The sequence below is a fragment of the Echinococcus granulosus genome, assembly GCF_000524195.1.
Source record: "Echinococcus granulosus chromosome Unknown EG_S00038, whole genome shotgun sequence".
Taxonomy (NCBI): domain Eukaryota; kingdom Metazoa; phylum Platyhelminthes; class Cestoda; order Cyclophyllidea; family Taeniidae; genus Echinococcus; species Echinococcus granulosus.
The window spans coordinates 394,463-409,976 of NW_020170418.1; the positions used below are offsets into that span (position 1 = coordinate 394,463).

A 15,514-nucleotide genomic window follows, 5' to 3' on the forward strand; every position below is an offset into this window, starting at 1 on the left:
TTGTTTTAACTCTCGGTTTCGGTAACGGGCCAATTTGACCCTCCCTCGGGCAGCCCGGCCTCCGGACCACGCCAGTGGCCTGAATCCCTTCTGTATGTGGACAATGCATATCCTGACCGAATATTATGCCTTCTTTGAATTTCAGGGATTTCTTAGGGTACTAAACTGATGGTAGCGGAAAGCACAGATGTTGAAGCATTCACCAACCGCCTATGTGTTCCGCTCTTTGGACGCGCCAATCCACCAATTGGTTCTGTTCAGACGCAGCATCCAAGTTTAACAGGAAAGTGTGAGGGGAAAAAAATGATGTTCCACCAAATGATGTAGAATAGCAGCAGAGCTTAAAAGCCACTTTAAATAGAAATTAACTGATATAACAGCGACTTAAATACCTTCACTAAGGACAAGGTGATTTGGTAAGGAACAGGTCTAAGCAAAGTTGTTGTGGTGGTTTAAAGCAAACTGCCTTTTATTATTAGAAGTTTATTTTGTGAATTTCTATTAATAACTACTCCCGCAAACATTAATTAAGAAAAGTGGTTCAGTAGATGGAACACTTCCTCATGCAAGGGCTCTGCCAATGAGCTCTGCGTTGGGGTAGAAAACCCGCCCGCAATGTTTGAAGTTCGCGTGCTTTACAAGTAGGCAAAATGAGGAGTCGAACTGCAGTCCAACAATTGTACTAGAAGGACTAGCAGAAATGAAAATGAATTGTTCACAAAAATATTAGACAATGAGAATCTCACAAACGAGGCCGATTAGACTTCCGGCATCATTTTCACTGCGCTTCCTCCCAGATTTTGCATTCAAGCATGATTTACATTTGCATTTCCTCAGATCTGAAAGAAAAGATATCTCAAAAGTGTCTCAGAACTAATTAAGAGGAAATTGAAAGAGAGGAAAGTTTGGGGCTTACGCAGGTGCGTGCTGCGCAAAAACAAAATAAAACTAGTTCTAGTCTGATTTTTCATTTTGATAAAAAGTATTGGTAATGTCATGACGGTTACTTGACTAAGTGGTCATGTGCAATTTTTGGTCACTTATCTTCTTAATTTGTGGATATTCTGACATCTACAGGACACTGGTTGCCTTAACAACGTAATTCCCAAGTCAGCTGCGAACAATGTTGAAACACACTAGCTGTCATTAGAAAAAAAAATAAAAATCAACAAGATTACAACTTTGAACAAGTCAGTGGACTTATTTAACCACTTTAGCTTATAATTTACCACACGGCCAGCAGCCGCATCGGTCAATGGAGCTGGTCTAATTTCAGTAGCCAGTGATGGACGTATTTATTTTACCAAAGAGTGCTTTAACTGCTTCAAGAAATATGCCATGTAACAGCAACATAGATTTACTTGAAGCCTTCCAAAAAGAATCTAACATTACAGGGGTAAAGGATGATTACTCTTTGTACTCACCATTCACCAGGACCTTCGAAGATCATAACGGCTCCTTAAAGAGCGGTGAATATGATTTGGTTTGATCCTTTCTTTTGCTTCAGATGGAGGCACCCGTAGCTGCGCTCTTCAGCAGCCATTCGCTTGTTCACCATGCGGTCCCACACTACTTGGACGAATCGGCGACGACTAAAATACTTTACACTATATGGAGTAAGGAGGATGTTGAGACTGTAAGAAGTCACATTTTGTTGCTGGCCCGAATGTGAGCCTGGCAACATGAAGCATTGAAGACAGTCTTGGGCTCATAGAGTTCCTTTAACGTGTTTTACGAAAAATAACCCTCCTTCCTTTTCTTTCAAAGGTGCCGTAGACTTGACTATTATAATTCAATTTTAAATTCTTTTAAATGGAAAGTTAATCATACAAACGAATGTAAGAAATACTAAAGAAAATCTAAATATGTAGTCTTAATACAAGACTGCCATCATTGTGACATTCCGCTAGTAGTATTTATAAAGCAGAAATTTTCAATTAATTCATGTAGGTATCCTTACCCCTTCCAGATTGTTGTGCTTCCCTTTGCAACTCCTACTGAGGTCGGAATACCTCACATTGCCCATTTCAAACATGTTTGTATGGAGATGCATTTATGCCTGCTCAATCTGAAATGTGTCACATTTCACTTAATCCAGTAAGAATGCGTATTTGACCAACTATTCCCCTTGTTCTCACATTTTCCATCATAAGATGGTTTACTCCAACGAATTTACCCAACTTTATATTAGTGATCCTCAGAAAACGGCAGTGCTGTCGCCTAATTTTGGCTAAGTGTTCTTCATGCCCTCCAGATGCAGTAGTTTTTGAAGAATAATGTGAAAAAATAAACCTTTTACAATATGTCCATTCTTTTAGTCGGTCGACTTTATCCTCTTGGCGTAAATTTGCGTTAGCGATATAGCGCTCCAAGACTTTTGCTGAAGACGAAAGAAGACAATGCTAGGGGAGAACAATGTATTGCCGACGTACAGTAGGGCTTGGACTACTGGCATAGCCTGGAGGCCGGGCCTTCCAGTGGTGGAGCCTCTAAGTGAGAGTCAAGCAATTTACGTATTACAAATAAGATTTTCCGAGGAATTGGCGCCCTAATGGTAATTTATTCGAGTCCTGATGATCCCTAAAACACTCAAGCTTAAGGCATTTTATACGATTCGCAAAGGCAGTCGAAGATAAATCACCGTAAATGAATCAATAGATCATTCTTGGCATTGTTTTGCGACCATATCAAAAGTGCTTCGAGTTTAATACCGCTTCTGTCTCATTGATGCCTTTGAGTTAGTTGGCTAGCTTATACTAACGGAATAGTTTGATAGTTGGAAATAACCGAAAGCGAATTCAGGCAAGCAATAAATTGTTAACCACACAAATTCCTTCGAATACATGGAAGAACTAAAAGTATAACCTTTTTGAAGCATCGGTTCAGAGAACTAAAATTTAAACCCAATTTGTTACAGCGAACACTACGAAGTGAGAGATTAGACGCAGTTACAACTTTACTACTTGGAATCAACATGGCTATCAACGCAGGTAGAGATTCCATTATTAAAAATTTACAAGTAGTAAAGGCGCTCAAACGTTCAACAAATACCATTTTTTATGGCACAGCAGAAAAATATGCTTGAAGAAAACATTTGATTGAAATTCCCTCGTACTGGTTTGAGTAAGGCCTTTTATTTCTGATGTGTGCTAAAAATTGCTCAACCAAACACTTGGAATGGAATTCGCACTGCTCATCAATAAAAATTCGAGTGGTTATTCGCACCAAAGGCAGTAAAATTACACTTTTTGTAAAAGAGAGGGTGTTAAAATTATTTTCTTCGTCTAACCTTCAATGGGGTTTATAAACAGTCAAACAATCTCATTAGGAAAAGAGCAAAGTACAAGCCCTAACGAGGTCGAAGTCAATGAGCAAGTTATTATCGGCAAGAAAAGTCACTCTCAATGTCCTGTCACTGCTTGACATGCACTCCCAACTAATTGGTTCGCGCAATTAGGTGGAACTGCAAGCTCAACTCCCTTGACAAGCCCAAATGACTGGGATGTCAGGCAGCGCTTCCTGCGCGCATAATTCACCAAAACCTGAACCAATGCAACTCGTCGTCAAACCTGATGTACTTATTGAGAAAATAGAAGTACTTTACAGGCGTGTTAACTTTTTTACAAAAAAAGAGTTGTACATAAGATGTCAATGGTCAGTGGGATGAATGCAAAATCGCTTAATGAGATTGTTCCCCACCTTCGATCAAACCGACAATGCATTTTGATAAATCCACTTTAAAAGTGATTGAATTAGTGCATTAAGTGGCGGTTTCACTAAAATGACTCCATTAAGTCATATCAGTGGTTTTGCAGGGCGGTTGTGGAGGTAAGTAGGCCTTTCGAAGTTGGCAACTTGGCGACAAAATGATTCACGTGGGACGTCAAAGATCTAACAGCATTTGGAAAATAACGAGAAAACCGCAAAATTAAACGCAAAATAACGATTCAGCTAATCAGTTTAAAAGGCAAAACTCCAAAAAATCGAAATTGTGTAATTGATTCGGACAAGTTAAAAAAGTAGGGGAGTGGCTTAGGCGGAGAGAAATGGTTAATAGTCTTCGGTTAAAAAATGCCATTCATATTATCACGTGGATATTTAATCAAACGAAACTACAAAAGTAAAACCTCCTTCATTAATGAAACGTCAGAATAATACCCTTTATCGCATAGAAGTCCGCACCATTCTAACTTATTTTCAAATAGGTTAAAGTGCCTAAGTGGGAAGGTTTGAGATGGAGGATTTTCTTGGAAGTGTATCAATAAACTGTTTGGTGATCCAAAATGGTGACACGGTCTAAAATTGGATGCGGCAGATCTAACCGATTAAGCGACGCTGAAATCCAGTTCGTACTTTTTGGAAGATGCTTTTAGATCCGATTAAAGGCGAAATATCGGCGACAAAACTACCTACGAGGTAAGATTTCACTAGACATTTTCGTCGATCCAGCACGTTAAAGTAGCCGCGATTAAAGCGCTTTTCACCGCATTTCTTAACAAGCATCATCTTGTAACATTTTCCAACATGAGAGCAGAATTGAAAAGTCACCAAAGTAGCAATGATGCCTTGCGTGTTGAAATCTGTACGGGAATTTGGACGTGCTAAATGTAAGCAGTAATAGAGTCGAAAAGATTCTAAAAATGTTGGAGTTAAGTATTGTTATGCATTTATAAATTGCGGTGTGTCGACTGAATGCAGTGATTGAAAAGACCAAAAAATGAGAAATCTGGTTTCGCTTCTTACTTGCAAACTTGCTTATGCCAAAGGCCCTTTCCAGCACTGTAGACTACTGATAGTGATTATGGAATTAATTAAAAATTAAAAATGACTATATCCTAGGGCTCGGCCTATTTTTGCATGACCATAAATTAAAGGCTTATAGGTATGAAGTAAAAAAGACTTCCGATCTATCGAAAGGCAGGATTACAGCATACGAGAATTTGGAATCAAGAGTAACGACTTAATGTCCATATTGACTCGTATAAAGTGATGCAATGATGTTGAGGTCCTGTGAATCACCCCTGTCAGGGTAGGTAAAACTGAGATGGAGGCAGCGAATGAGTGCTTTTGTTGAATGCAGGACGCCTTCACTAATAAGTTTTCGAAGGTAAACTGAACTCATTTAGGTTGGATCTACAGAGAAGTGACTCATCGAAATTCTGCCCACAAACAACTGCACCTGTGATTAAAATAGACTTCACTTGTTGTTACTATGCTTTTTGAAGGAATAGGTTTGCTTGTTACCTTGGCGTGACATTATCAACACGGAGTGTATAAGATTATTTGGGCAGTTTGAACTAAGTCGTGATTTATAACAATCTGACCCAAAAGGCTACAGTCGAAACAGTGTGCTGCTCCTATCCAACCGGAAAATCCTCTTGTACCGAATCAGAAATTGAATGTGGTCTAAAGCACTTACAGAAAGGACCCTGCATAAATTTACCCCAAATGGAGTTGCTTAAGGCTCCTATACAAGACTGGTCAGCACGACGGAACTGTGTCCGTGTTTATCCGAACTTTTTAGTCAGCAAATCGCTTATGGCATTGTCTACTAGGCAAGGGTGACTTTAGTGGAGGGAATTTGAACAGCTACGGCAATGCTACAAAATGAGGCTCTAGACAATGCGATCACAATCGCTACCTATACTTGGCTTGAGTGAAAATAGGCTCTCGTAAATTTTGCCAAAAATTTCCATTTCTTGGACCATTCATGATCACATTTTTACCTACCGCATTATCTAGAACACCTTCACACTGTGGAATTGTATGCACCATTTGTTGGGCCTAGGAATCGGAACTTTTTTACCAAACAAATGGGATGGATTCTATTAACGCATCCTCACAGGTGCCATTTTCACCAATGTGGTTACTGCACTAGCAATTCCCACCATTGGTCGAGTCCAATTAAAAAAAGAACACACGATTTTACAGACTGTGGAGACCATTTACAACCTTGATGGTTACCTTGTAAGATTGAAATAAAGTTTGCAGACTTGAGCCACCCTTGACCAAAATGGTCGACTAACGGAGGTGAGGAGATGTTCCGAGTCTGACTGAACGCCAATCGAGTTCACCTGACTTTGAAATTTCATCTAATCACTGTAATGTGAAAAGCCAATAAAACCACACGGCTTGACCACTTTAGCCAGCAAAAATTGGGACTGGACAAATAAACTATTAATGCAGTCTAGAATCCAAATCTCCCACACCGCGATGCTGAGCTCTTACGAGATGAGGAGGGAAAAGCCACTCACTAGCAGTAGCGCAGTCAATAGTCAGAAAAAACACCCAAAACTGGACGCCAGTAACAGTCAGCTACATGTGTGCTTTGGGCCAACTCAGAGTTCTAAACATTTCCTAAATGCACACTACTTAGGAATCGCAAATTAAAAACACGATGAAGCAAAAAACGGTGATACAAAAGAGGTTTTATTAAATGCTCGCGTACACGCTCCACATATTAATATTAAAACAGCAAAAGTGGATATGCGCAATACAACAAAATTGTGCTTCGTTTAGTGTTTTTCGTGCTTTAGTAACGAGTAGGAGGGACGGTTGGAGGGGCTGAGATAGTGGCACCGCCGGAAGCTGAGTTGGCTGGTGCCATGTTTTTGCGCCGCACCTCCGAGTCGGCCACCGAGCGAATGTAGATGGCTGGTGCGGGCACGTTGGGGATTTCACCATTCTCATAGAGGTAGGATACTCCGATCGCTAATTGTGTGCCATCCTCGCAGAAGTCGAGACTGCTTATTGTTGTGGAGTATTTCTCAAACTGAGCCAACCACTTGCGGTTGAATCCATCCCATGTGTTCACCATGCCATCCGATCCACCTATTTAGTCAAAAATAGTTTAGAAGTCTGCTCCTTCGCTCTAACTGGAAACTGTCACGGGATGGTTAGCACTCTTATTATCAGAAATTCTACGTTCATCGCCGCAATTAATTGACTTTAATTACATCGCAAAAATTCAGGCACTGACAAGTCGATAAGGCAACCAGCACAGGTCTCGGGAACTGACAGGAGAGAGGGAAAACAAATATTTCAATGCGGTCTACATAAAGCCACTGTCCTAAGCGCTTTTCCTCCATATTTAAGTTTGTTAGAGATAAGTAGAAAAGTTAACTCTGATTTCGGAGATATCGCCCCTAGCAGTTCGTGGGGCACGACACGTTCGTATAAAGGAACATGTTTATGGATGAAAAAGACTGTTTACTCTCGACCACTTTGGAATAAAAACAGTCATTAAATTTTCTTGCAAATACTGGTAAAAGAACGTGACTCTCAGCATGTGCATACACGCGATTTAAAAGTTCGATAGCACGAACCGATTGTATGTAACCGCAAAATCGCTCTCTGCTTTCCCCGAAGAAGAATTAGAGGTGAAAAACGTTTACCCAGTGTTTCAAGAAGTGACTAGAGGCCGCTTACCTGTAGCGAAAGTGTTGTAGCGTTGATGGAATGAGATTGCCGTTACAGGGTAGATCACTTCACGGTTCTCTTCCTTCTTGCGGTGACATTTAAAGACGTACGATTTCTTTTGAGATTCCTGACTCTTGTCAAACATACGCACCGCAACGCGACCTAAAACAAATAACGTCTGCAAGCAGTCAAAATGGGGCAATTATAAATTTATTAACTTTACTCGATCTAGGGCATCAACTGACGCCAATGAGAACAATCACCAATACTTCGGCCGATTGAAAACGATAATCACGTAAATAGGCAACGAAATGTACACTTCCTCGCCTTTACACCCAGCACCATGTAAAGTGCCGCACAGTGTTTAAACAAAGAGCAAGATATAAAAAGGTAGATTAACATAGACGGGGAAAGTGGGGCTTCCGTAAGTCGACGTAAATCATGGGGGAACAGTGATTTGTACTTGTGGGCACGCCAACTTGGTTTGTTCAAAGTCGCAACGTTCCAATGGTGTTGTAGACAAAAAGTTTTGAAAGACCATGTGTTTAAAGAAAGTGTGGCCTCATCTTCGCATTAAAACCGCCTCGGAGAACACGAATACGAATGTAAACATTAAAGAGCACTATAGAATTTCCAAATGACACCCGTCTACAAACACATAAGTAAAAGCGGCACTTATTTTTGTGCCACTTTGCGGTGCATAGTTCGTGGCATAAAAAATCTTCCAAGTAGCAGGTCGACTTCTCAGGAGATTCCTTTAACTGAACAAGTTTCACGAATCAACTTCAGGGAATAAAATTTTGCAAGAGCTGTTACGATCCGTAGAAATAATAATCCATTTCAAGAGTCCTCGTTTATTGATGTGGAGCCTTCCCGCCCTTGATAGATTAGCTCGAACATGAAATGAGTGATTGGGATGCTTGTATAAATTAAAATTCTAGGACGTGGCTGCTGGCACAGCCAAGTGACACCTGCTTTACGAACTCTATGCAAAAAAACGGGACATGAAAACATTAATTTTCGTTGTTTATAAAATGCTAGTGATTAATGGCACGATAACGATAAAAACAGAGCTGTGCAGCAAAAAACAAATTCATGCGAACTTGACTGGTCAGAGAGGACGAGTAAGTCAACAAGGACTCCTAAGCCAATGCACGCCATAAAGCGCTTTCTGCAAACGAATTCAATGTCTATTATAAAATTCCGCGGCAGAAAGCTGAAAGTTCATGATCGTAGATACGTTATGGTGAGGTGCATCAAAGAAACCCTAAGGAGGTATTTTGATGTGTAAAGTCGATCACTAAGTGGAAAATCTCGAAGTTTTAGCAAAAGGAAATCAAAATTTCAAATGCACGCTACGCTATTAGAATCATACCGCGCTTGTACATTAAAATTGCAGTCAGAAATAGATGAAGTTGGACCTCCAGAATCCTGCTTAAGTTCTTATAATTAAGGCATCTTAGCTAAATATATGTGTGGCTCCTAGGTGGCTGCACCCAGAGATAATAAGCTATAAATGAATGAGACGACCAGCGAAATTCAACTAGGGGTACAGATTTTGAGGTCAGGTAGGGGGAATGGACGAGCATAAGGTGCATCCAAAAATGGAAAGGAATTCTTTTCTTAGAAGAAGTGAAGGTAAGGAACCGGAAGTATGACTTGTACCTAGTATAAAACGCCCGCTAGAAGCTTAATCGCATGGAGCCCTTAGACAGGACATTCAGAATGCAGACTTTCTCACAGGCAAGAACGCGATTAGTTGATTAGTAATGCCTCTTGGACTGGCCGTCAAATTTACAAAATGTCAGTGTTGTTCGAGGAACTGTGTTGTGTGCGTCAAAAGGAAAGTGAACCGAGCGACTTAAACATTCCCCAATGGCGATAATCAATTATAGTAACAGCGATTCTATATGAGGCATGAATGACAAATTACGATGCGGCAATACGTATTTGCTCTTTTCACAAGCCTAATATCAAGGAGGACCGCATCATGTATGAAATGTTAAAGCCAAGTCAATTGTTCACCTGATGTTTTGCGCGCTACATAATGAGAGTGGTATTTGAAATAACTTAACGAAATTGAGAAATGTGGTTGAAGTTCATCTGTCACAGGTCACCTTTGCGATTCCAATACACCTACTCCAGCTTTGGACAAAATCATGTGATTCCAGCAACGTTGGAAAAGTTGTCGCTGGTGATTTGTCTACGAAAAATTTATAGACCAAATAAAATTCCACAACAATCATTTAATCGACAGCAGACATGTAGTAGATAGATACACTCGGAAACGTAAGTGCGCAGTTTGTGGTTATAAAGATACACTCAAGTGTAACAAATCTGAGATGAGGAGATTTAATGCAACATCAGAGTATCGGGAGAAAAGTGAAAAAAAGGATCAATCTACTAAACATCGCTCTTCAGTCGGGTCAGTAGTTGTAATGTACATGCATATATGCATACATAATTGAAACGTACACATATGGAGGAGTTAAATATCGAGACGAAGTAGATGGGCATCAGCTAATGTGAACTAAAAACAAACTAAGCATTGAAAACAAAAAAACACATGTACTGGATGTGTCTTTTTACCGGAGTAAATGGATAAGGCTTATCTAGCGACGGAAGGAGTGAAAAATAATATAGGGATGAAAAAGTAGGAGTAATGTTGTTGGAACACTTTGCACCAGTTTAAAAGTTTCAAAAAAGCATGAAACCAACAGTGTGGGCTACTGTGACCACAGTGGTCTGCTAAAACTGCCAGCGCGAACTAGTAGAGGCATCTGAGTAATGGGGAAGAAATGTGGGAGCTACATGGAGGAAGCTGAGAACTATTTGCCAAATTAGGGAGAAGTAGAAGTGTGTGCGTAGGTGTGGCTTGTGCGATGCAACGTGGTACGGCGCGGGGGTTTAATCCAACCGACGTGGATGCCAAAAATAGGCCTGTACAGTCACGCCAATGTGGTGGCTGTTGAATTGGACGGGCCGCGTAAAAGCGCAAGTAAGTGGGCGGGCATACGTGCATACCTCCACACGCCAGAAATGTCCAACAGGTAAGAGGGTGGGCAACATCAGAGGTGTACAGAAAGAGGTGTTGCAGTAAGTAGTGATCCACGAGGGCAGTCGTTTGGTTTTTGACGATTAAAACGACATGCAGATCGGATTGTTATAATAAAGACAAATCCAACCTTCACTATTAATCCACGCTACATGCAGATCTAATTTTATCAAAACGGAGTCCCTTAGAATAATAAAGCTAATGAGGTTGGAATTCTGAGCAGTGAAATCGTACCCCAAAAAAATCCCACAAGATAGTGTTTAACCAAATGAGCCAGACAAAAATGACACCTCACTATTTAGATTCATGGCCGTAAAGGGTTCTTTACATATGACTTCCCCCTGTAAGTGATTAGCAAAGTTAGAATTCTCAGAGATTACCTTTCAAAGCTGCTATTTCTGTCCAGCGTTTGCTTTCTAATCACACCACCATTTACGAATGAGAAAATACATTGCTTCTTTGGACACTGCCTGATGGCATATTCCCCAAGCTGTTGAATTCTGTATCCCTCTCCCCATATTCATGTCGCACTTAGGACCACCCTGCGTCACAGTTACATAAAGCATCGCACTACACATAGTCTATCACATGTAGTATTGATGCTACAACGCTCTTAATACGAACAGCTAATGCCCCATTCGAAAATTACTACTAGAGCAACGAAAAAAACGAACGGAAGTGATAAACTCATGCAACTTTAACGGGAAATAATAACTAAGGTATGTGTCAAGTCGTTCAAAAACAATTTTTTTGGTGAAACTCGAGTGACCAATTCGAAAGAAGGGTTTGGGAATATCAAAACGCACCTTCAATAGAACCCATGACGAACCCCTGGCCGTTAGGAAAACAACGAATAATGCGGGTCTGATACCGCAAGGTAGACTCTTGCTGTTCAATGGGCTGAGCCATGTTGCGGAGGTCCCAGAGGAGGACATGGCGACCGGCAGTACCCACGACCAGGGTGGTATTGACGGCGTCCATGGTGAAGACAGTGTCGGGCTGCTGGTGCACCGAGACTGCTCCGCCCGCGGACGCATCGCCAGTGGAGGTCGTGTTGGACGCCCGGGGGTCCCATACGCGCACTGTCTTGTCCCAGCTGCCCGTTAGCGGCGCACCGATCGCCTGGCTGTAGAGTGCCACGCTTACGGCGCGGTTACATTTACCCAAGTTGGTAACTGAAACCGTACATGAAATAATCGATACAGGATAGGGAGAGAGGAAAAAGGAGGAGAGCGCTTTATCACATGTTACCACCACTCCCCATTAGCTCTGAAGAAAAAGCAATAGATGAATAATCAAGCAAACATGTGAGTAGTTCACGAATTATGCAGATTTTCCAGTCTAGCTAAGCGACATAATACTGATAAAATCAAGCAATTCTTTCACGAGCGCTAAACGGGAGTTTAGATCTCAAATATTCCAAAGCCATTTTAAATGAATTCGAAGCAAAATTTTGTAAAGAGGAGATTATGATAGATGCTTTACAGGCAGGTACTTCGTGTCTCGATGTAAAAGAGGTTCTGTTTCTTTTCCATTGAGCAAAGAAGCCTAAAAATACTAATCTACTTTTCCATGATAATTAAAGAACGTACATAAAGGGAATGTTGATTTAACAGACTCGCAAGGTGGTTAAGAGACCTTGTCATTATCACAATCATTTTTATTGAAGTTTACCGTAGGAACTTATACTGAATTTGATGAAAATTGAAGATAATAATGCAATTTTGCGATGAAATATTTTAAACAGATAAATTAATGTCACTCACTTAATATTTTTATAGGGCTGATACTGAAAAAACAGGAACATGAAACTAGGATTTCCTCTATTACTTTAACGAGACAAAAAGGGCTTCGAGTCGATTGTAAAGGAGGAATTCCAGCTCTGGATTCCACTGTTGCTTAATCTTGCGTGAAAATATGCACCTCAATAAGGTAGTCATTCATATCGTGACCGATGCGTATACTTGGGAAGAAGGTGAGGTAATGACCACTTGTGAAAGTAAGAAAGTGGCTTTGGGTAAGGACAAAACAACCACTAGGCCTAGTAAAAACCCAAATTAGTGAGTACATAAACCGCTTAAATTGACACTGTAAAACAGCTTTTGGACAACGACCGGAAAAAGAAATCACAAGAAGGATAACTCGTACCGTCCACAGTGAAATAAAAAAACTATTTGAAATGGGCAGGTCTTAACAAGTGCTGAACGGGATAGCAGAGATCAAGTGAAAATAAAGATAAAAAATCCATCTAGAAAATAAAAGTTTGCTGTAGTCGGCACATGCAGATGTCGATAAAGAAGCAATGAATTATTAAAAAAGAATTTTGGGTGCAGATAAATATATCCAGAAGAGGGCACTCTACCATTAAAATCATCCAGAGTGGAAACAGATCAAACTGAGGGTAAGACTGGCATATCGAAATGGAGGAGAAATAGGGCTAACCCAAACCAGGTGCATTAATTTCAGGCTTATGGAGCATTTGCAGAGTTACCTGATAGACAAAAAACAGGCGCGAGAGGTGAGGAACCACTGGCTCAACAACATTGAAAACATGCAATATAAGTGGTTCTTCCTAAACATGGAAGATAATAATGCGACACGCATGCAGTTTACCTCATGAGAAGCAATGTAACTTGCTGTACGATTCTTAAAACACAACTACTTCGTTAGCGTAGAAAATGTTTGGACCATTCTTCACAAAATGACTCGATTTAAAGTACCAATTGTTTTTGAAAACAAAGAAGATGGAGCATGTTCCCCCAGTGCGTTCTTCGTGGCCTTGAAAGCGACTGAACAAAAAATCACTAGCGAAACACTTCATATTTTTCAACGAAAACAAGAAGCCTAGGGATAAACATTAGTGGATGATCGAATACTTGGGCACCTAAAACAGTGCAGTTCACCATCGATAAGCAGTCAATGTGATTATAACATGAAGATTCAAAAGAAGTGGGAAGAGCATGCCTTGAGATGTGTTGAGGTCGAAGTATTTGACGGCGCCCTCGAGAGAGCCTGAGATGGCGTGCAGAGCGTCGGCGAAGCAGCTGGCGAGTACCGGGCAGGCATGCTCGTAGGAGGAGCGTTGACCACCTGAAGTGACGTCGTAGAGGCGTACCATGCAGTCCCAGCTGGACGCCAACAGGAACTGAGCGCCTTTGCCCGGCTGGAAGTGCACAGCACTTATCGTATCCGTCGGTAGGTTGGACAGCTTAAATTGGTCACCGGTTGTCACTGCTGGTGGCATCCTTTACTCTGCAAGCACGAGGCAAAAGTCACCGCCAACAAAGGCAAATTTATTTGAATTTTGCCTACTATATTTCTCGAATTATGGGTCGACAGCAAACTGACAAAATCGCACCAGACATTATGCATGATTACCTATCATACGCACTGATAGAGAATAAAATCTATCGTATATAACATTTTGATGGGCTGTTGGGGCCTCGACATCATTCCAAAAAAAAATATACAGTACTAGACACAGGTTTTGTCCGTACTAAGCAGACAGGACGAGTGATGACGATGACATCTCAAGTATGATCTACCATTCCCTATCCGACTAAAGCTTAGGAAAATAAAAAAATAGCAACTGGATCTTATATTGCTTGATTTTTTAAAACCTTAATGTCTTAATGGGGGGGTTTACACCTTCAAATTGTTCAGCAGAAACTGAAGTGATGAAGGCTAAAACTACTTTCCAAGAAACTAAATCAAGAAAGGTATACTCATAAGAACCAACCGTCTAAGGTGAAAAATTGACGACTCTTGACAAATAAACTATATTTTAGCGACCAAATAGGCGTCATTGCATAACAAAGTTCATAATACATGAATGATAGAAAACACACGCATAAAATGATCCATTGGTTCGATCACATTTTAAACCGAAGAAAAACAAGAAGAATAATAACAATTTCAAGTACAATCCAAAACAGGCTATTAACGCTTGGTACACACATAGTTGAGGACTCATAACGAGAGGAATAAGAAAAAGAAAACCAAAACATAGTAGCTTTGTAAATAAAAGCAGCAATATAAAGAACCAACAATTTTACAAATGACACGTCCGGTAGAAGGCATATTTGGAACCGAAAGCATCTAAACAGTTAAGCACACGAAGAGCGAAAAGGCACAAGACGACACGAAAACTTTTTATTTTTTTCACAAAATAGAGTGGAAACATAACAGGAAGGCAAAAAATGTCTACCCACTTTGATCAAGGAAAAGGTAAATTGGAATGCTATGCTGTACTAGTGGCGTTTTCAATCATACTGTTATGGGGATCAAACTGTGACCCAGTAAAGGAGGCCTTGAAGACATTCTAAACTAAGCTTGTTAGAACGCACTGATAGGCAGATTTTAAGTTACTCTAAACTACTACAACTACTCTGAGTTTGGAAAAGCTCCTCCAAAGAGCGCGGTCTTCGTTCTACCGTCTTTTCACAGATGATTTGATTGGCAGTAGCTTTATTGGAATTGCTCCAGGTGATAGCGAGACCAGGAAGCCAATGAAAGGAGGAGCAGAGTGGTTTGAGGAAATTCGGAGACTTGATAGATTGTTGCAGCCATAAGACAATGATGGAGTAAAGCTTTCCCGATAACAATATTAACACTGGTTGATGAATCATTGCCGCTATGCGATAGTGGGGTCCAGCAAACGGATCGGCGGGAAATGGGCAGAGCATCTGGTTCAGATTAGCATGGGTTAGCTGAAAAGGAAAGGCGAATCCCTAGGGCATGCTACTTAAATGGGTTTGAGTAAAGTGATAATTTTAAACATACCATGCCAAGTGGCTGGAGGAACAGAAAGTGGTAGAGTGTTTGTATGGACAAAGATGTTAGGACCCAATGAAAATCGCCCAGAGGTTCGATTGAATAGACGGCTAAATATAACAAAAAAGCATCTAACTGTATTGGGTTAATTACGCGGCTAGAGAGTTCACGAATAAATACAATAGCTAGCGAAGTTGGTCAAGCAAAGCAAAGCCGCCGAATGGAATAGATGGAAAGTATACACCGGGCCAAGGCTACATATGAGCA

At 40.7% G+C, this 15,514-nt stretch overlaps 2 protein-coding genes across 2 annotated transcripts in view; both read right to left on the minus strand. All coding sequences in view use genetic code 11, as the record gives it.

Moving 5' to 3' along the window:
* Positions 1-1,459: 1,459 nt before the first annotated feature.
* EGR_05309 (Mitotic checkpoint protein BUB3) lies at positions 1,460-13,718 on the minus strand (the record flags this gene model as incomplete). The annotated part of the gene is made up of 7 exons (XM_024494558.1): positions 1,460-1,674; positions 4,410-4,601; positions 6,541-6,831; positions 7,429-7,581; positions 11,281-11,649; positions 13,312-13,318; positions 13,407-13,718. The coding sequence occupies 7 exons, from the start codon at positions 13,716-13,718 to the stop codon at positions 1,460-1,462; spliced, it is 1,539 nt and encodes a 512-aa protein (XP_024351029.1).
* Positions 13,719-14,199: 481 nt separating this feature from the next.
* Positions 14,200-15,514, minus strand: part of EGR_05310 (Transmembrane protein) — a gene marked incomplete at both ends in the record, with an annotated part of 6,367 nt that continues 5,052 nt past the window's right edge. The window contains 3 exons of the mRNA XM_024494559.1: positions 14,200-14,216; positions 14,862-15,183; positions 15,257-15,432. Coding sequence (XP_024351030.1) covers positions 14,200-14,216; positions 14,862-15,183; positions 15,257-15,432 — 515 coding nt within the window. The remainder of the gene's footprint in view (positions 14,217-14,861; positions 15,184-15,256; positions 15,433-15,514) is intronic.